This window comes from Coregonus lavaretus (genome assembly GCF_964263955.1).
Source record: "Coregonus lavaretus genome assembly, contig: HAP1_SCAFFOLD_1012, whole genome shotgun sequence".
NCBI lineage: Eukaryota > Metazoa > Chordata > Actinopteri > Salmoniformes > Salmonidae > Coregonus > Coregonus lavaretus.
This window is the reverse complement of record NW_028161180.1, coordinates 42,665-65,070: the sequence shown is the minus strand read 5'-3', so window position 1 is coordinate 65,070 and position 22,406 is coordinate 42,665. Positions and strand designations below refer to the sequence as shown.

General features: G+C 42.8%; 1 protein-coding gene across 1 annotated transcript; it reads left to right on the top strand.

Moving 5' to 3' along the window:
* The first annotated feature begins 572 nt into the window (after window positions 1–572).
* Window positions 573–22,394, top strand: LOC311121048 (uncharacterized protein). Its single transcript, XM_084195587.1, has 8 exons — window positions 573–825; window positions 1,034–1,155; window positions 6,028–6,124; window positions 8,756–8,919; window positions 9,739–9,956; window positions 11,668–11,805; window positions 12,069–12,208; window positions 21,763–22,394. The coding sequence occupies exons 1-8, from the start codon at window positions 814–816 to the stop codon at window positions 21,979–21,981; spliced, it is 1,110 nt and encodes a 369-aa protein (XP_084051713.1). The 5' UTR covers window positions 573–813; the 3' UTR covers window positions 21,982–22,394.
* The last annotated feature ends 12 nt before the right edge of the window (window positions 22,395–22,406 follow it).

Sequence of the window (22,406 nt, the reverse complement as noted above, 5' to 3'; positions counted from 1 at the left end):
TCATTTTCTGGAATTATCCAAGCTGTTTAAAGGCACAGTCAACTTAGTGTATGTAAACTTCTGACCCACTGGAATTGTGATACAGTGAATTATAAGTGAAATAATCTGTCTGTAAACAAAGGTTGGAAAATGTACTTGTGTCCTGCACAAAGTAGATGTCCTAACCGACTTGCCAAAACTATAGTTTGTTAACAAGAAATTTGTGGAGTGGTTGAAAAACAAGTTTTAATGACTCCAACCTAAGTGTATGTAAACTTCCGACTTCAACTGTATGTGTGTGGATGATGATGATGATGATGATGATGATGATGGTTTTGATGCCGTTTCATGCCTGGAAAGCCAACATTTTGTTTTTCCATTTATGCTGATTTACAACTCATGTCCAGTTCCTCTTTCTGCAGAAGTTCCTATTTTGGTAGAATAATAGTCCCTTCTCTCTTGTGTACCTACTTCCTCTCTGGCTGCTCGGGTCACATGACGCAGAAGTGCCTGGTCAACCCTCCAATACAAATGAAGACACAGCTATTTAAAAGTCAGGACTTGTGACACTGCCTACACTCACTACCAGTGGGAAGACTGCCTACACTCACTACCAGTGGGAAGACTGCCTACACTCACTACCAGTGGGAAGACTGCCTACACTCACTACCAGTGGGAAGACTGCCTACACTCACTACCAGTGGGGAGACTGCCTACACTCACTACCAGTGGGAAGACTGCCTACACTCACTACCAGTGGGGAGACTGCCTACACTCACTACCAGTGGGGAGACTGCCTACACTCACTACCAGTGGGGAGACCTAGGGAAGGATATGGAGATCAAAGTAAGTGATATGACTGCATCCCTTCCACTTTATGTTGTAGTTTTCTATTTTAATTATAACAATGTAGGGTAGTAGAAATGTGAGGGATCAGGGATATGCTCTTTGGTCTTTTTAACAATGTATACTGTAGTAGTCGTCATGTGGAGGCTGAAGCTTTGTTTTCAACAATGTATGGTAATGTGAGTATGTTTTCCATTCCGTTCCATAGGATTCACCTGTGAAGGGAGGTATCTCTATACTTCACACAGAGGAGAATGGGAAACACCACTATGAAGTGGAGAAGGTCCTCAAATTCAAGAAAGAAGGACAAGGAGGAGGAGCCTTCGCCAGGTAAGCTCTGATAACCTCTCTGTTTATCTATGAAGAATTTGAATATACTTTAGGTTGCAACCTTTTAAAAATATGTTTCATCAGGGGAGGGTTGGAGGATTTGGATAGAGGAGTTGAGAAATAGTTGGGGGAAACAGGAGGGACTTCCCATACTGTAAAACTCCTTTATGATGTAAGAAAATCGTTTTTGATCTAATGTCCAATGATTTTACAGTGGTGAGGTCACAGAGTGATTTAATTAGGTAATTCCACCCCTGAATGTCATAAAAAAGCTGTATTATTTTTCTCCAGGTCTGTGTAGATTGAACCACCAGGTCTGTGTAGATTGAACCACCAGGTCTGTGTAGATTGAACCACCAGGTCTGTGCAGTGCCAGATTAAGAAATCATAGGCCCCAGGGCTTTGCTTTTTTATAGTTCCCCTTTTTAAAAATCTGCCTTTTAAAAACACATTTCATGCAATTCTACATCATTTACATGACAAAAGACATTAGCTGAATCTTTTTTAATACCACACAAATGACCGAAATGAGTGGCTACTCTGACAGTGACAAACTGAGATCAATCTGGTCTTGAATTCAAGCAAACAATAGCCCAGGCCAATGAAGCGACACAAAGATTGTACAGTATCATGAGGCAATGTACAGTATATACACTACCAGTCAAAAGTTTGGACACACCTACTCATTCAAGGGTTTTTCTTTATTGTTTCTATTTTCTACAATGTAGAATAATAGTGAAGACATCAAAACTATGAAATAACACATATGGAATCATGTAGTAATCTAAAAAGTGTTAAACAAATCGACATATATTGTATATTTGATATTCTTCAAATAGCCACGCTTTGCCTTGATGACAGCTTTGCACACTCTTGACATTCTCTCAACCAGCTTCACCTGGAATGCTTTTCCAACTGTCTTGAAGGCGTTCCCACATATGCTGAGCACTTGTTGGCTGCTTTTCTTTCACTCTGCCATCCGACTCATCCCAAACCATCTCAATTGGGTTGAGGTCGGGGGATTGTGGAGGCCAGGTCATCTGACAGCACTCCATCACTCTCCTTCTTGGTAAAATAGGCCTTACACAGCCTGGAGGTGTGTTGGGTCATTGTCCTGTTGAAAAACAAATTATAGTCCCACTAAGCCCAAACCAGATGGGATGGCGTATTGCTGCAGAATGCTGTGGTAGCCATGCTGGTTAAGTGTGCCTTGAATTCTAAATAACTCACAGACAGTGTCATCAGCAAAGCACCATCACACCATAACAGCTCCTCCTCCATGCTTTACGTGGGAACTGCACTTGAAGAAACGTTCAAAGTTCTTGACATTTTCCGGATTGACTGAACTTAATGTCTTAAAGTAATGATTAGCTCCCGAGTGGCGCACTGCTCTAAGGCACTGCATCGCAGTGCTAGCTGTGCCACTAGAGATCCTGGTTTGAATCCAGGCTCTGTCGTAGCCGGCCGCGACCGGGAGACCCATGGGGTGGCGCACAATTGGCCCAGGGTAGGGGAGGGAATGGCCGGCAGGGATGTAGCTCAGTTGGTAGAGCATGGCGAGAGCATGGCGTTTGCAACGCCAGGGTTGTGGGTTCGATTCCCACGGGGGGCTAGTATAAACTTTTTTTTAAAGAAATGTATGCACTCACTAACTGTAAGTCGTCTGCTAAATGACAAAAAAAATGATGGACTGTCATTTATCTTTTCTTATTTGAGCTGTTCTTGCCATAATATGGTCTTTTACCAAATAGGGCTATCTTCTGTATACCCCCCCCCCCCCCCCCCCCCCCCCCCCCCCCCCCCCCACCTTGTCACAACACAACTGATTGGCTCAAACGCATTAAGAAGGAAAGAAATTCCACAAATTAACTTTTAACAAGGCACACCTGTTAATTGAAATGCATTCCAGGCTAGCTCATGAAGCTGGTTGAGAGAATGCCAAGAGTGTGCAAAGCTGTCATCAAGGCAAAGGGTGGCTATTTGAAGAATCTCAAATATAAAATATATTTTGATTTGTTTTAACACTTTTTTGGTTACTACATGATTCCATATGTGTTATTTCATAGTTTTGATGTCTTCACTATTATTCTACAATGTATTTTTTTGTTGTTGAAAAAATTAAGAAAAACCCTTGAATGAGTGTCCAATCTTTTGACTGGTAGTGTATATATATATCATAGACTACTAAATAAAATGTCCAGTGGCACACTGACTCAGCTAATGATGAAGATGAAGCCATAGGCTACTCACGGTGATGCCCGATGCGCTCGTCGTAGCAATAGCCTATCTCAAGATGAGCTACTTTGAAAAAGAATGCTGCTGTTAGCTACAAATTGGGAGTTGTTGAGAAAAAAATTTTTATATTGGTTCTACAGACAGATTAGTATTTTCTTTTCAGCAGTAGGAATTTGCTTTCCAAACTGTACATTTTTCCCGCGATTGTATTTTGAAATCTGCAAAAGGCAAACCGACAACCGCAACCAACCATAGAAATATAATCCATAGATTGCAGTTCCCATTCAAGTCAGGACTGGCATCCATTGCTAGTGTACCCATGAGTTTAATAGTCAAATTGTCTGGAAAAGAGGTTACAAAACCCTTCTGGATTATATGTCTATGGCCACAAGCAACAACCTGTAGCCTAAATGTGGCATGTATGCTGCCCAAACTGCGGCCTTCCCGACTGTAGACATAACGGTAACTGCCAAAATAAAGGAAACACTTGAGTAAGCAAGGTATACAAAGTACATGTTATGTACACTTGTAGAATCTATGCCAAGGAGCATTGAAGCTGTTCTGGCAGCTCTTGGAGGGGCAACACCCTTTTAAGACACTTTATGTTGATGCTTCCTTAATTTTGGCAGATAACTGTATGTGCTGTATTATTTTATATAAACTATTGATCTTCTGTGGCTAAATGATGCTCTCTGGTGTATTTTGAACATTGAGATCGTGCTCCTGTGGTTGGATAAAAAATGATAATACCAAAAATAACATTTTATTTTGTATTTTCTTGGGCCTCTACGGGCTTGGGCCCAGCCCCTTATTCACACAATTGACCAGTCACATTTATTTATTATGCAGTTTATTTTAATTATTTCATTAATCAGTTACCCAATCAAGGCAGGGCCCCCCAGTTACCTCCTCTCCTCCCCCCATCTGATGATTAGCAGAGCGGCAGCAGCAGGCTGTCTGAACTCATTGAGAGCGGGCTCCTGAGTCCTCCTGTGGTTGGCGGTTGCAGTGAAAAAAATATAAAATATATACTACATATATAATACAGTACATACTACATATCATATATACAGTACATATTTCCTTAATATATGTTACAGGAGGGGGTCGCAGTTCCGGAGCAATCCACTAGGTGTCCTCCTCCGACAACCTTAGACACCTTCTCACTCACAGTCTGGACTAATCATGATCCTATTGGTGTCACCTGTGTCTACCTGTTCACCTGTGTATTTATGCCCTCACTTCCCTGTGTTCCCTTGCTAGTTTATCTATGCTCAGCAGTACTAATCAGTGTCTGATCTGAGAAGTATGTACAGGTACTCGAGAAGTGTTCTCCCTGTTTCTTTATTATTTCAGTCGTAGTTACTATTTCGTATTTTGGGTGTCAGCCTGTTTTTGGAAAAAATTTTGCTCCACCTTTCTGTTATCGTGTTAAGTCCGTTGTTTTGTATCCTGGCTTCGGGACCACCAGTAAAGATCCTTGTTTCACCATCTCTGTCTACTGCCTACTGTCTATCCTGCACCGCACCTGGGTCACACCTCACACCTCACACCAACCCTTACACACATATATACATAAATATATATACACACATACACATATATATACACATATATATATATATATATATACACAGATATATATATACACATATATATATATACACATACACATATATATATATATATATATATATATATATATATACTACCGTTCAAAAGTTTGGGGTCACTTGTTATTGAAAGAAAAGCAATTTTTTTGTCCATTAAAATAACATCAAATTGATAATAAATACAGTGTAGACATTGTTAATGTTGTAAATTGTGGAGCTGTCTCTAACCAGAATAGAAAGAGGAGTGGGAGGCCCCGGTACACAACTGAGCAAGGGGACACCGGGGCCTCCCACTCCTCTTTCTATTCTGGTTAGAGACAGTTTGCGCTGTTCTGTGAAGGGAGTAGTACACAGCGTTGTACGAGATCGTCAGTTTCTTGGCAATTTATCGCACGGAATAGCCTTCATTTCTCAGAACAAGAATAGACTGACGAGTTTCAGAATAAAGTTATTTGTTTCTGGCCGTTTTGAGCCTGTAATCGAACCCACAATTGCTGATGCTCCAGATACTCACCTAGTCTCAAGAAGGCCAGTTTTATTGCTTCTTTAATTAGCACAACAGTTTTCAGCTGTGCTAACATAATTGCAAAAGGGTTTTCTAATGATCAATTAGCCTTTTAAAATGATAAACTTGGATTAGCAAACACAAAGTGCCATTGGAACACAGGACTGATGGTTGCTGATAATGGGCCTCTGTACGCCTATGTAGATATTCCATTAAAAATCAGCTGTTTCCAGCTACAATAGCCATTTACAACATTTAACAATGTCTACACTGTATTTCTGATCAATTTGATGTTATTTTAATGGACAAAAAAAATGCATTTCTTTCGAAAACAAGGACATTTCTAAGTGACCCCAAACTTTTGAACGGTAGTGTGTGTATATATATAAATTGCTGCCTCTTGAGCCCCCCACGGGCCTGGGCCCAGGGGCTTCAGCTCCGGTAAGCCCCTGCATTATTCCAGCCCTGGGTCTCCATAGATTGAACCATTATACAGTATGTGGTGTTGTTGTTCCTCAGGAAAGGAGACAAGCTCCTGATGATAAATGGAGTGAACCTACAAGACCTATCCCCAAAGGCCTTCGTCAAGATTCTGACAGAAGGAAACCCAATGTTGGTGAGTGAATGAGTGATATAGTTGGAGGAAAGTTCTTATATTAATTCACTCACTATTCATGGGTTGCATGTTTCATCACAATAATTGTTTTGAACGTTGGTTTTGGACTGATGCCCAACTGAGTGTTCTACTCAACATATCGTCAATGAGCGCCGATGAAGATGTAATCAAACGTCCATTACAGTGGCTTAGAAATACAATGCCATTCAAAAGGATGCAAATAATTAGTAGCAAAACCTTTTGTCATCATTTTGATGTCGCCAGATTGTCTTTAGATGCAGTATAACTTTAGCTAGTTAGTTAAGATTGAGGGGAGGACACCGGGTTTGCGCTAGCTACCGTTAGCATGGCTAGCTATTTTTCACAAACTTTGCTAGCTAATGACAACATTGCCATCTCTCTAAAATACATTTGACAACATGATAAGCTGGAAAAATTGTTTCCTACTAAACATTTGACTACTTTAGCTTTGTCATCTTATTTCCAGGCACTATAGTGTAGTTTAGACTAAACAGCCGTTAGCTTCCGTCCAGAATGACTGGGTTTATCAGGACTTTAGGGCACCACCGTTACGCTGCCGGTCAGGGTTGCCAGGCCTGGTAAAAATCTAGACTACTCAAAACCCGCCCACAAGTCCTGAAAACTAGCCCAATTTTTTTTTTCTCGCAGCAAGAAAGGAGTTGCCACATTTAGCCAATAAACCATTTTTCAACAATGCTATCGAGCGATTTTAAGAAGGAATATCGACTTCACTTCTAAAGACCTAAGAATCAAAATTCGGTTTTCCTTCAACTAATGTGACAAGTTAAGGAATTTTAAATTGTCACGAGAAAATATAATTTGCCCTTATTAAACTTCAAAAAACGAATGTTAGGCTATTTTCTGGCAATTGTGCCGTTATTATGTGCCAGATGTTAAGACTACAAACCGTTATAAATGCCCTATTTGCCAGATTGACTTGTCATTTCAATAGGCGTAGGCTAGGCCTACTGACTAAAATCCAAGTTTATGTTTGTAATTAAACTTTGCCATGGTTTGGTTAGCTAGATGCAGGCAGCCTATAGCCCCTGATAGGCCTACATCTAATTTCAGATAGCCTACAGTAGCCTAGGCAAGATGTAGGTGAGATGTAAGATGAACGATTTAGCAGCTTGCTTAGTTCAAATTGATGGACTAATTCATTCAATACGAATAGCGAGGCGATTTCAAGGTAAGAAGTCCTTCCATTGTCGAATTGCCTGCTGGATGGGATCGTAATTTCAATCACTGAATCAAATATTAATAATATGGATATGAACTGAATAGGTCTATTCTTGTCAACAACAGCCAGTGTTCTTTATTTTTTATTTTTTTACTTGTAGCCTAATCTGACTGACTGTTACCTTCAATCTAATTCATTCTATTAAACAGCTGATTGGCAATTGAGATAGCGCTGTGACCATGATCACAATTGATAACTTCCAATTTCATTAACTAAACATGGCCATTAATAATTGCATAATAACATAAGGCTACAACAACAATAAACTGAAGTTATAATGTAGCCTATTTATTAAATTCAGTGGTGTAAAGTACTTAAGGAAAAATACTTTAAAGTACTATTTAAGTCGTTTTTTGGGGGGTATCTGTACTTTACTATTTATATTTTTGACTACTTTTGCTTTTACTTCACTACATTCCAAAAAGAAGTATGTACTTTTTAATCCATACATTTTCCCTGACACCCAAAAGTACTGGTTACATTGTGAATGCTTAGCAGGACAGGAAAATAGTCAAATTCACGCACTAATCAATAGAACATCCCTGGTCATCCCTACTGCCTCTGATCTGGTGGACACACTAAACACACACGCTTCGTTTGTAAATTATGTCTGAGTATTGGAGATAGCCCCTGGCTATCCATAAATTTAAAAAACAAGAATATGGTGCTGTCTGATTTGCTTAATATAAGGAATTTGAAATGATATATACTTTTACTTTTGATACTTAAATATATTTTAGCAATTATGTTTACTTTTGATACATAAGTATATTTAAAATCAAATAATTGTAGATTTTTACTCAAGTAGTATTTGACTGGGTGACTTTCACTTTTACTTGAGTCATTTTCTATTAAGTTATCTTTACTTTTACTCAAGTATGACAATTGGGTAGCCTACTTTTCTCACCACTGATTAAATCTGTTTGACATCGCCAGGTAGTCAACATCGTTTTCAATGTAGCCCAATTTAGAAGGAAAATTGCAGACATGGCAACCCTGCCACTGGTAGAGGGCGGCTTGAGAACTTTCATAACAATGGCTTGAGGTGACCAAGTGATATTTACCAGAAATGACCAACAATTGTTTTGTTTTGAATTACTGTTTTAACCCATCAATCTCAATATTAGTCAGAGAGAGCGAGAGAGACAGACAGGGGAATGTGGAGAGAGAGAGAAGGGGGAGAGATGGAGCGAAAGGGGGAGAGCTAGAGGGAGAGAAGGAGAGAGAGAGGGGAGAGACAGAGAGAGAGACAGCGATGATACCATTGTTTATGGTATACAGTTTTCTTCAACTCTCCAGGAAGAAAGAGGAAGGACATCAGTGTTGACGTTATTCAGATAGTGTTGTCTGTTATCTTCCCATCTCTCTAGACTGTCCACCAAGCCAGCAGGGCTCCTCACCCAGAGAGATGCCCAGAGGAGGGGCCCGGTGCTGGGGCTGGGGCCGGGGCTCTCCACCCGGTCTCCAAGGAGAGCACCATGCTCAGCTTCAGCCTGGAGATGGGACGAGAGGATGACCTGGGTGATCTGGAGAGGTGGGCTGAATCAATCAAAAAATCAATGAGTCATCCTATCAATCAGTCAATAAATCAGCCATATCGGGTGAACCGTTTAGAAATTACAGCACTTTTTGTACATAGTCCCCCCATTTTAGGGGACCAAAAGTATTCACTTATACAGAATGTGTATTAAAGTAGTAAAAAGTTAAGTATTTGGTCCCATATTCATAGCACGCAATGACTACATCAAGCTTGTGACTCTACAAATTTGTTGGATGCATTTTCTGTTTGTTTTGGTTGGTTTTAGATTATTTTGTGCCCAATAGAAATGAATGGTAAATAATACATTACTTTTGTGTGCTGTAATTTTTAAAATGTTCACCCAATATGGACGGAAATACCCTCAAATTAAAGCTGACAGTCTGCACTTTAACCTCATAGTCATTGTATAATTTCAAATGCAAAGTGCTGGAGTACAGAGCCAAAACAAAGGTCACAGTCCCAATATTTTGGAGCTCACTGTACATTCCTGGAACGTGTGTTGACACAGTGGCATATTATATTTTGTGTATAATGTATTTTCATGTTTCCCAAACTCGGTCCTGGGGCCCCCCCTGGGTGCATGTTTTGGTTTTTGCCCTAGCACTACACAACTGATTCAAATAACCAACTCATCATCAAGCTTTTATTTTTTGAATCAACTTTGTAGTGCTAAGGCAAAAACCAAAACGTTCACCCAATGGGGGGCACCAGGACCGAGTTTGGGAAACCCTGTTTTAATGGATCACTGGCCTCACACAAAGAATCTCCATTAAAATGTATAATAACGTCATGTTGTATCGTCCCTGGAAAAAGTGACTCATGTCGCCCCATGGAAGACCTCCCAGAAGAGGAAGTCAACGAAGTCGATGGTGAGGTTGACGATCTGTTCCTGGTGGCTATGACGAACACCAGAATCTCCGTGGTGAGGGGGCGTGGCTGCAGCGCCGGGAGCTCTTGTCACAACTGCGGCAAGTCGGATTGTAACTTCAACGAGGTTGTCATGGTCGCAGAGTCCAGCAAAGTCACACTGGGTAAGACTGATTATTATTATTATTTATTTTTTAGCACTGGGGGCAGTTCCCACCCCACTTGTATTTTTGACATGCTTTTAATTGATAGCACAGTGAGTAGAGGGGACAGGAAAGACAGGAGAAGATTGTGTCAAATAGGTAGTGGGACGGTTTCATACCCAGGCAGACATGATACATGTGCACTGGGGAGTAGCAGCATATAACCACTAGCTAGACCACAGCAGGCAACCCTTTATTTTCATTTAACCAGGGTGTCCCAGGGTATGTTCTGGTGCTTACTTCAAAGCATTTAACACACCTGGTTGGTAACCTAGGTATTCCTTGTAGTAATAGTGTCAGTATTGCCAACCCAGCAGTGCTTCTGTAGCCATGTTGCTCTACTGTTCTAACTGGTTTGTGCCTGGTATTTAAGAAGACATTGTATGGTGACAATAGATACTTTCTGGTACTACTTACTCAACTCTACCTGATTCCAAATTGTGGGCAATAGCTGTGCTTGCAGAAACAATCATATTTTAATTTTCATATTTTATTACTGTATAATTACAATTTATTCAACTTTTAACTGGTTCCAAATCGTGGCTAGTGGTGCTTATAGACATTTTCATATTTTATTACTGTTAAATTACCATTTCATTACATAATTTCTGAGTAAATACAGGTTAATTTGTGTACTGTAAAATACACTTCCCTCATAATATCTCCCATGACCTTTCTCAGACAGAGAAGTGAAACCCTGGTCATGAATACCATATCGCAGTCACCATGTCCACATAGTTATAAACTAGACTTGATCCTTTCCACATCTCCTCCACACAGTTATAAACTAGACTTGATCCTTTCCACATCTCCTCCACATAGTTATAAACTAGACTTGATCCTTTCCACATCTCCTCCACACAGTTATAAACTAGACTTGATCCTTTCCACATCTCCTCCACATAGTTATAAACTAGACTTGATCCTTTCCACATCTCCTCCACACAGTTATAAATTAGACTTGATCCTTTCCACATCTCGTCCACATAGTTATAAACTAGACTTGATCCTTTCCACATCTCCTCCACATAGTTATAAACTAGACTTGATCCTTTCCACATCTCCTCCACATAGTTATAAACTAGACTTGATCCTTTCCACATCTCCTCCACACAGTTATAAACTAGACTTGATCCTTTCCACATCTCGTCCACACAGTTATAAACTAGACTTGATCCTTTCCACATCTCGTCCACATAGTTATAAACTAGACTTGATCCTTTCCACATCTCCTCCACATAGTTATAAACTAGACTTGATCCTTTCCACATCTCCTCCACACAGTTATAAACTAGACTTGATCCTTTCCACATCTCCTCCACACAGTTATAAACTAGACTTGATCCTTTCCACATCTCGTCCACACAGTTATAAACTAGACTTGATCCTTTCCACATCTCGTCCACACAGTTATAAACTAGACTTGATCCTTTCCACATCTCGTCCACACAGTTATAAACTAGACTTGATCCTTTCCACATCTTGTCCACATAGTTATAAACTAGACTTGATCCTTTCCACATCTCTTCACCAATGCACCAGTGTCTCTGGCATGGGTCCCAAACAATGACATCATCCAAACGAAGAGCTTGTTGAGGTTTCCTCATCATCTTCATTGTATTTTTTTATGACCATTTTGTCTTTTTGTTTCTTTCTTTCTCTATGTGTTCAGTGTCACGAGGAATGGGCAACTTGGAAAACGTAAAACAGTTGGACAACATCTTTATTGAAAACTATTTCTATAACACATACCTTCGGTGTAAACCTACACGTAGGATGCAGATTATTCCTAGTTTGTCAACAACTCCAGGTTTGTTATAGAATAATATTTTTGTATTATGCCGTCAATTTTCTTATTATTTTATCATTATAAAATATATAACTGTGTTTAATAAACGCTGCAATGGCGATTATGTGCACAAATATTAACTTGATGATCACGGACAGTCTAAACTGTATAGTGTTAGAATGAAGAATATAGACTACAGACTGCCAACGCTAACTTTATCCCAATGTTTGTGTTGCTATGATAATAACTGATTATTGATTTGTTTATTTATTTATTTATTTCAGAGAAGATCACCATCTATCATTACAAGTCTGACTGTGTGGACGGAGAGTTTCGGGGGGTCCCTGTGGTCCTCAACTTCACCAGCTCTAACTGTTTCCTGAAGTGTGTTAAGGACGGAGAGAGAGTCTCTCTCAGTGTTGAGGTGAGCGCATACCCTTCAGGCCCTCTAATACACATTGGGGTTAGGTGTTTCAAGGCCTTCTAACAGACATTGGGGTTAGGTGTTTCAAGGCCTTCTAACAGACATTGGGGTTAGGTGTTTCAAGGCCTTCTAACAGACATTGGGGTTAGGTGTTTCAAGGCCTTCTAACAGACATTGGGGTTAGGTGTTTCATGGCCTTCTAACAGACATTGGGGTTAGGTGTTTCAAGGCCTTCTAACAGACATTGGGGTTAGGTGTTTCAAGGCCCTCTAACAGACATTGGGGTTAGGTGTTTCAAGGCCCTCTAATAGACATCGGGGGTTAGGTGTTTCAAGGCTTTCTAACAGACATTAGGGTTAGGTGTTTCAAGGCCCTCTAATAGACATCGGGGTTAGGTGTTTCAAGGCCCTCTAACAGACATTGGGGTTAGGTGTTTCAAGGCCCTCTAATAGACATTGGGGTTAGGTGTTTCAAGGCCCTCTAATACACATTGGGGTTAGGTGTTTCAAGGCCCTCTAATACACACTGGGGTTAGGTGTTTCAAGGCCCTCTAATACACATTGGGGTTAGGTGTTTCTAGGCCCTCTAATACACATTGGGGTTAGGTGTTTTTAGGCCCTCTATTACACATTGGGGTTAGGTGTTTTTAGGCCCTCTATTACACATTGGGGTTAGGTGTTTCAAGGCCCTCTAATACACATTGGGGTTAGGTGTTTCAAGGCCCTCTAATACACATTGGGTTTAGGTGTTTCTAGGCCCTCTATTACACATTGGGGTTAGGTGTTTCAAGGCCCTCTAATAGACATTGGGGTTAGGTGTTTCAAGGCCCTCTAATGGACATCGGGGTTAGGTGTTAAGGCCCTCTAATGGACATCGGGGTTAGGTGTTTCAAGGCCCTCTAATGGACATCGGGGTTAGGTGTTTCAAAGCCCTCTAATAGACATTGGGGTTAGGTGTTTCAAGGCCCTCTAATAGACATTGGGGGTTAGGTGTTTCAAGGCCCTCTAATACACATTGGGGTTAGGTGTTTCAAGGCCCTCTAATACACATTGGGGTTAGGTGTTTCAAGGCCCTCTAATGGACATCGGGGTTAGGTGTTTCAAGGCCCTCTAATGGACATCGGGGTTAGGTGTTTCAAGGCCCTCTAATGGACATCGGGGTTAGGTGTTTGAAGGCCCTCTAATACACATTGGGGTTAGGTGTTTCAAGGCCCTCTAATGGACATCGGGGGTTAGGTGTTTCAAGGCCCTCTAATGCACATTGGGGTTAGGTGTATCAAGGCCCTCTAATGGACATCGGGGTTAGGTGTTTGAAGGCCCTCTAATACACATTGGGGTTAGGTGTTTCAAGGCCCTCTAATGGACATCGGGGGTTAGGTGTTTCAAGGCCCTCTAATGCACATTGGGGTTAGGTGTATCAAGGCCCTCTAATGGACATCGGGGGTTAGATGTTTCAAGCGAGCTGTAGTCCTCTGGCTCCTTATCGTAACGGTACAAGGGACCCAGAGGGTTACTCCCTACATCGTCATAAGGGTCATTTTTACCAGCATTTTCACAATCAGTAGTGACATCATCTTACCTGCCTTCTGTACCGCCAGGCACTAGGCAGCTCAGACATGGGGTCATAACCCATATGACACGTACGGAGTACAATAGCACAACTACAGTCAGTTTTAAGGCATTCACCTACAGTGAGTCATTCCAGGACCAGATTGGGTCCCACATATTGCCGTTTACCAGAGAGGTCACAATCTGTTCACCAATCACCCCTTCACTGGTAAAGGAACCAATTGCAGCGTTCACCTTGACATTTACCGAGGAATGTATAATGGAGATAGCCTTCAACTGGGTGCTATGGGCACGGCAGACTCAGTCAATTCGTGCAACTCAACAAGTTCTTTAAGGATAGTGGAAATGTACAGAACAGGTATGTTTGAGGTTAGTGACTGGGTATGTTTAGATGTTCTAGGGAACAACGCGGTGTCATCGGAAAATATATGATTCTTAACATCAACACAGTAATCGTTAGGGACTTTACATGTCCGCGCTGTGTTTGTTAACAGCTGGGTAGGGGCTCTCCCATGTCCAGGATGCAGCTGAGATTAGTTCCTTCATGGGAAACAGCTGGTGGCTTGAAATGGAACAGTAGATGTTAGACAGGGTGGTATAGCATCTGGTCATGAGTACCGTTTCTAAAAGGTACAGGAGTGATTAGAGTCAAGCCCTCAACTTGCATTGTCCTTACCCGTGACCATTTCCCAGGCAGTCTATCTCCAATAGGAACTTCTACCATACTTGCAAGACAGTGGAGGCTGCTGAGGGAAGAACGGCTCATAATAATGGCTGGAACGGTCCAAATGGAATGGCATCAAACACTTGGAAACCGTGTGTTTGATGTATTTGATACCATTCCACTGATTCCGCTCCAGTCATTACCACAAGCCCGTTCTCCCCAATTAAGGTGTGTTGCAAGAATAAAATGGGGCCAGGAGCCCTCAACTTTGGGTGGTGCCAGTAATGACATGGGAATTTAACCTAATGGAGGTGGAGCGCGTCAGCATTCAGGGCTAGAACCACACAGTTTATAATTGGCCTTGTCCGTGTCATACGTGGTAACAGACCACGATCACATGCAGCGTCGACGTTATCTATTTACCATCAAGTAAAGGGTAAAAGTCCACGATGCTCCTGGCCCTTCTGATGGGCATCCTCCTGCTCCAGAACCTCCACCTCCTAGTGGGAGGAAACAAAAACGCCATCACAGGTTAGAGGAAAGACAGAGGGGTGATGTGCTAGCAACCTCTCCCCCTCCGCATCCTGCACCATTGAATCTAGAGGGGAGACCCCTACTGAAGAAACCGAAACTCCTGAATCTAAGTGTCCTGAAAAAATCTAAACTCCTGAATGTCCCCTTAGAGAAGACAAAAGAAGAAGAAGAAGAAGAAGAAGAAGAAGAAGAAGAAGAAGAAGAAGAATACGTCGACGGGAAGCAAACTCACCATGCTCTTCACAGGTTGTGTGGATTGATAACCAAACAGATTAACTGTCTTTCTCCTGTGAGTTTGATGATAACCAAACAGCAGTGGTGGAAAAAGTACCCAATTGTCATACTTGAGTAAAAGTAAAGATACCTTAATAGAAAATTAAGTGACGTAAAAGTGAAAGTCACCCAGTAAAATACTACTTCAGTTGTCACGCGACATGTCAGCGAAGTCAAACGCAGGACACCGAGCGACTGGCAACGTACTTTTACTGAACACAGTAAACAGAGTACAAAAACAACAAACCTCCAAACAGGGAGGAAACACAATAACCCGCACACCAAAGCAACTGCCGGAATGACAAAGAACAATCACACACAATAACCAATGAGAGACAGGGGTTAATATAGGAAATACAATACAACATAATGGGAAACAGGTGTAAACAATAAAGACCAAACACCGAAACATCGGTCGGCAGCAGCTAGGACTCCTGGGATGACGAACGCCGAAGCCTGCCCGAGCAAGGAGGAGGAGCAGCCTCTGCTGAATCCGTGACAGTACCCCCCCCCCCCCTTGACGCGCGGCTCCAGCCGTGCGCCGACCCCGGCCTCGGGGACGGCCAGGAGGACGCGGAGCAGGGCGAGTCGGATGACTCCGGTGGAAATCCCTCAACATGGAGGGATCTAGGATGTCCCTCCTAGGGACCCAGCACCGTTCCTCCGGACCATACCCCTCCCACTCCACGAGATACTGCAGACCCCCCATCCGACGCCTCGAATCCAAGATGGAACGGACTGAGTACGCCGGAGCCCCCGCCGGAGCCCCCTCGACGTCTAGTGGGGGCGGAGGAGCCTCTCGTACCTCATTCTCCTGGAGTGGACCAGCTACCACCGGCCTGAGGAGAGACACATGGAACGAGGGGTTAATGCGGTAATTAATGGGCAGTTGTAACCTATAACATACCTTGTTCAATCTCCTCAGGACTTTAAATGGCCCCACAAACCGCCGACCCAGCTTCCGGCAGGGCAGGCGAAGGGGCAGGTTTCGGGTCGAGAGCCAGACCCGATCTCCCGGTGCATACACCGGAGCCTCACTGCGGTGGCGATCGGCACTCGCCTTTTGCCGCCTGATAGCCCGCTGCAGATGGACATGCGCAGTGTTCCATGTTTCTTCCGAGCGCCGAAACCACTCATCCACCGCAGGGGCTTCGATCTGGCTCTGATGCCAGGGTGCTAGGACCGGCTGATAACCCAGCACACACTGAAAAGGCGTAAGATTAGTAGAGGAGTGGCGGAGTGAGTTTTGGGCTATCTCTGCCCAGGGGATATATCCCGACCACTCCTCCTGCCGGTCCTGGCAATAGGACCTCAGAAACCTACCCACATCCTGGTTCACTCTCTCCACCTGCCCATTACTCTCAGGGTGAAAACCTGAGGTAAGGCTAATCGAGACCCCCAGACGTTCCATAAACGCCCTCCAGACTCTAGAGGTGAACTGGGGACCCCGATCAGACACTATATCCTCAGGCACCCCGTAGTGCCTGAAGACGTGAGTAAACAGGGTGTCAGCAGTTTGTAGGGCTGTAGGGAGACCTAGCATAGGAATGAGACGGCAGGCCTTAGAAAACCGATCCACAACGACCAAGATCGTAGTGTCCACCGATAGGTGAGACCACGGCCGTTGTGGAACGGGTAGGGGTTGTAACTTCCCTCTGGGCAGGTGTCTAGGCGCCTTACACTGGGCGCACACCGAGCAGGAGGAAACGTAAACCCTCACGTCCCTAGCTAAAGTGGGCCACCAGTACTTCCCACTAAGGCAGTGCACTGTCCGACCAATACCAAGATGACCAGAGGAGGGTGACGTGTGAGCCCAATATATCAATCGATCACGAACCTCGAGCGGCGTACTTCCGTCCCTCTGGACACTGTGGGGGAGTAGGATCGGCACGTAACGCCCGCTCGATGTCCGCATCGACCTCCCACACCACCGGTGCCACCAGACAAGACTCCGGAAGTATGGGAGTGGGCTCAATGGAGCTCTCCTCTGTGTCATATAGTCGGGACAGGGCGTCTGCCTTAGCGTTCTGTGACCCTGGTCTATAGGTGAGTTTAAATACAAATCGGGTAAGAAACATAGCCCACCTAGCCTGGCGAGGGTTCAGTCTCCTCACTGCCCGGATGTAATCCAGGTTACGATGGTCAGTCAGAATGAGAAAAGAAGGTTTAGCCCCATCAAGCCAATGCCTCCACACCTTCAGGGCTTGAACCACCGCTAGCAGCTCCCTGTCCCCCACGTCATAATTGCGCTCCGCCGGACTGAGCTTCTTAGAATAGTAAGCACAGGGGCAGAGTTTTGGTGGCGTACCCGAGCGCTGAGACAGTATAGCACCGATCCCAGCCTCGGACGCATCCACCTCAACTTGGAACGCCAAAGAGGGATCTGGATGTGCCAGCACCGGAGCCGAGGCGAACAGGTCCTTCAGATGTCTAAACGCCCTGTCCGCCTCAGCCGACCACTGCAGACGCACTGGGCCCCCCTTTAGCAGGAAGGTGATGGGAGCTGCTACCTGTCCAAAGTCCCGGATAAACCTCTGGTAGTAATTGGCAAAACCCAAGAACCGCTGCACCTCCTTCACCGTGGTGGGAGTCTGCCAATTACGCACGGCTGAAACGCGGTCAATCTCCATCTCCACCCCTGACGCGGACAACCGATGTCCCAGGAAGGAGATGGACTCCTGGAAGAACAGACATTTCTCCGCCTTCGCATACAGGTCATGCTCCAACAGTCTACCAAGCACCCGACGCACCAGGGACACATGCTCGGCTCGTGTAGCGGAGTATATTAGAATGTCATCAATATACACCACTACACCCTGTCCATGCAAATCCCGGAAAATCTCATCCACAAATGATTGGAAGACTGAAGGAGCATTCATTAAACCGTATGGCATGACGAGGTACTCATAGTGACCCGAGGTGGTACTGAATGCTGTCTTCCACTTATCTCCCTCCCTAATGCGCACCAGGTTGTACGCTGCAGGATTTCAGTCCTTCACTGCGTAGTGTGTTACCAATTGGTGACTATGGTCCTAGCTGCCTTGAGATCATTGACAAGATCCTCCTGTGTAGTTCTGGGCTGATTCCTCACTGTTCTCATGATCATTGCAACTCCACGAGGTGAGATCTTGCATGGAGCCCCAGGCTGAGGGAGATTGACAGTTCTTTTGTGTTTCTTCCATTTGCGAATAATCGCACCAACTGTTGTCACCTTCTCACCAAGCTGCTTGGCGATGGTCTTGTAGCCCATTCCAGCCTTGTGTAGGTCTACAATCTTGTCCCTGACATCCTTGGAGAGCTCTTTGGTCTTGGCCATGGTGGAGAGTTTGGAATCTGATTGATTGATTGCTTCTGTGGACAGGTGTCTTTTATACAGGTAACAAACTGAGATTAGGAGCACTCCCTTTAAAAGTGTGCTCCTAATCTCAGCTCGTTACCTGTATAAAAGACACCTGGGAGCCAGAAATCTTTCTGATTGAGAGGGGGTCAAATACTTATTTCCCTCATTAAAATGCTAATCAATTTATAACATTTTTGACATGCGTTTTTCTGGATTTTGTTGTTGTTATTCTGTCTCTCACTGTTCAAATAAACACCATTAAAATTATAGACTGATCATTTCTTTGTCAGTGGGCAAACGTACAAAATCAGCAGGGGATCAAATACTTTTTTCCCTCACTGTGTATATATATATATATATATATATATATATATATATGTATATGTGTGTATATATATATATGTATGTGTGTGTATTCTTTATTAAAACTGCATTGTTGGTTAAGGGCTTGTAAGTAATCATTTCACTGTAAGGACTACACCTGTTGTATTCGGTGCATGTGACAAATACAATTTGATTTGATTTGAAGCTGATGGTGATCTGGTTCCCATCACAGTAACTGGAGTGGTTGCTTTCATATTGTGTTTCATACAGAGCTGGCAGTTTTTAACAAGTGTTTCGCAAATCGGGCCAAATTTCGGACAATACCATTATTTCCTACACATTCCTAAAATCCCCCTTGGACACGTCGTTCCATGATACTACATGTGTGCAAGAGAGGGGAGGAGTAAGAGTGGTGGCAGGTTGTCGTCGGGTTTACAGCCTACAGACATTCAACACCACTTTTCAACGGTATCAGCAACACCACTTAACAACATCAGTATAAGTATGTACAGTCACCATGGGTGAATCCTGTGAGAGGAGGAGGAACCATGGCCGCTGCTGCTTTCGCAGCCATGTCAGCACTGGCGTTCCCTTTCGTAACAGAATTGGCCCCAGAAGTGTGGGCAGCACGTTTAATAATAGCACCAGCATTAGGTAACGAAACAGCTTCTAACAATGCAGCTACCCCCGCGTCACAATTGCTGCTACGGAGTGTGGAGCGTGTACTGTCAGGAGAGCTTTGGGACTCCAGTTCCTCATCTCGTTTTTGCATATTGTGTTTGTGAGATTCAACCACCGGAAGACTGGTGTTTCAAATTAGCCAAACTGGAAAATAATGTTACTGTCAGCGGGCATTGGTCACGGTTCCTATCGTGTTTCATTTCAAATATCTTTTTGTGGCAGCATTTGATTCTTGCTCGGTCCAGGGAACCACCCTTTGGCATGGTGTCCACGAACTTGCGATTTAGGAAAGTGCTCCATTTACTCACCTTGTGGTAGTCCGGTGACCATTTGTCTTCAGACTCAACAGCCTGTTCTTTATAATTAGAGGCTCCCGTGGTTTTTAACAGATTTGTTATATATTTTACAAATTTGGCAAGACCTTTGGGCGTATTTTCACTATTTCAGTTCCATGAGACATAAAGAGGGCACTACATTTTTAGGCGAACCCTAAAAATGATAATTTAGCTATTTTATTTTGAATTTTAAGACCCCTTTAGGTATAAAATAATTATTAAAAAGATTTGATAACATATTGAATTTTGCCTTTACTACTATAGCCCATAGAAACACATTGAATAACACATTCATAAATGGTAGGAAAGACAGTCCAAAAATTATAAGGAATAAGGTTTTGATAGCTTTAACCTGGACACATCCTTTCAGTCCTTTCAGGCTTGTGACAAACATAGACTGAAAAGCATCAGGAAGGATGATGAGGAGATCCAGCCGTTTGTCTTCCACATGAAGGCTGAAATGAGCAGACAGCGTCGGTTTGAGTCCGCCTACTGCCAGGGCTGGTTCATCCACACTTCTAACGAGACCAAAGTAGATTTGGGGAAACCCCAGGGGATGACAGGGGACCGGTCATTCTTCTTTGTCATCCATACATGATGGAGAGGGTTTGTTGTTTCTGCGTGTTATGTTACTCTATGTAGTTTCTATAGTTTTTTTATATACCATCATTTTATACCGTCATTGTTTTGAAGTGGTCTGTCCTATATCTACGAGATATAAGAAAGCTCAGGAAATATCTTTGTTTTTTTGGACACATTTAACCGCTTATTTTTGTTGGCACAAAACTACCTCCATACTTCCGTTCATTTGGAAGCAGGTAGCTTAGTGGTTAAGAGCATTGGGCCAGTAATCGAAAGGTCGCTGGTTCTAATCCCCGAGCCGACTAGGTGAAAAATCTGTCGATGTGCCCTTGAGCAAGGCACTTAACCCTAATTGCTCCTGTAAGTCGCTCTGGATAAGAGCGTCTGCTAAAATGACAAAAAATAAATAAAAAAAATCAAATAAAAAATTGTATGGGTTACCTTCAGACGAGTCCTGTGACACGTGTGGGGGTCGTAAAGCAAAACGGAGAACACCATAGTGTTCGTGAGAGTCTCAACTTGCCATGGAGTTAGTAGGGCCAAACCGTTCGGATGCTACAGACGTTTTTGTGAGAAGACCGATTTTCGGGATGTCTCATGGTCTGACAAACACAGCTGGAGCTTGGCCGCCTTCCACCGCAGATGCGGAAGGGCAACAGAGGCGGATGTGGTGGATTGAGACGAAGCCCATGCAAATATCTCTAGCTTAAACTGACGGATTTTGATGGGGATATTTTTATTATGTTCACTAGATTAACGCACGGGTGCGTCAATAGACTCTTAAGGATTAAGAATTAAGATGGTTCATTATAATTGCTACTAGATGTATTTTTAGTTCACCAGCAATTGCATATTTTTCAAATAACTTCATAGTAGCGAGTAAAGGAAATGAGATCAAGGACTATTGTTATTCCCTGTTGTTAATATTATTCCATGTTGTTAATGTTTTTCCCTGTTGTTATTGTTATTCCCTGTTGTTAATATTATTCCATGTTGTTAATATTATTCCATGTTGTTATTGTTATTCCCTGTTGTTAATATTATTCCATGTTGTTAATGTTATTCCATGTTGTTATTGTTATTCCATGTTGTTCATGTTGAATTCGAGCAGTGAATAGTGTTACCCCATACTGTACAGGTCCTTTCAGGCTTGAAAAGCATATTTAGATAGATGTGCACAAGGACTAAAACGTATTGTAATTGAATAGTTTTATAATAATAATGATAGCTTTAACCTGTACATGTCCTTTCAGGCTTGTGACAAACATAGACTGAAAAGCATCAGGAAGGATGATGAGGAGATCCAGCCGTTTGTCTTCTACATGAAGGCTGAAATGAGCAGACAGCGTCGGTTTGAGTCCGCCTACTGCCAGGGCTGGTTCATCCACACTTCTAACGAGACCAAAGTAGATTTGGGGAAACCCCAGGGGATGACAGGGGACCAGTCATTCTTCTTTGTCATCCATACATGATGGAGAGGGTTTGTTGTTTCTGCATGTTATGTTACTCTATGTAGTTTCTATAGTTTTTTATATACCATCATTTTATACCATCATTTCATACCATCATATCATACCAACATTTTATACCATGTAATTTGTATTTTTGTATTGATCCCAGGAATCCCTGGAAAACAATGATGATTGCTGAGTGGACTAAACTGACTACCATAAATGTACTGTAGATGAATTGAATATAGAGAAATTGAGGTATACTGATATTACAATATGTATGGAGGTATACTGATATTACAATATGTATGTGAAATGCAATAATGCACCTGTTATTCTGCTATTGCAGAGATAAGTAGATATGTATCATACAAACAAATGATCATTATTTGTGTATTTTTCAATTATTGGTAGTTTAGTCAGATGATTAATGCTTTTCTATTATT

Excerpts from the sequence above, each read along its gene's own strand:
- LOC311121048 (XM_084195587.1), top strand. Across the intron at positions 6,125-8,755 it reads CAGAAGGAAACCCAATGTTG|ACTGTCCACCAAGCCAGCAG; the intron begins GTGAGTGAATGA and ends CCATCTCTCTAG. Across the intron at positions 12,209-21,762 it reads GAGTCTCTCTCAGTGTTGAG|GCTTGTGACAAACATAGACT; the intron begins GTGAGCGCATAC and ends ATGTCCTTTCAG.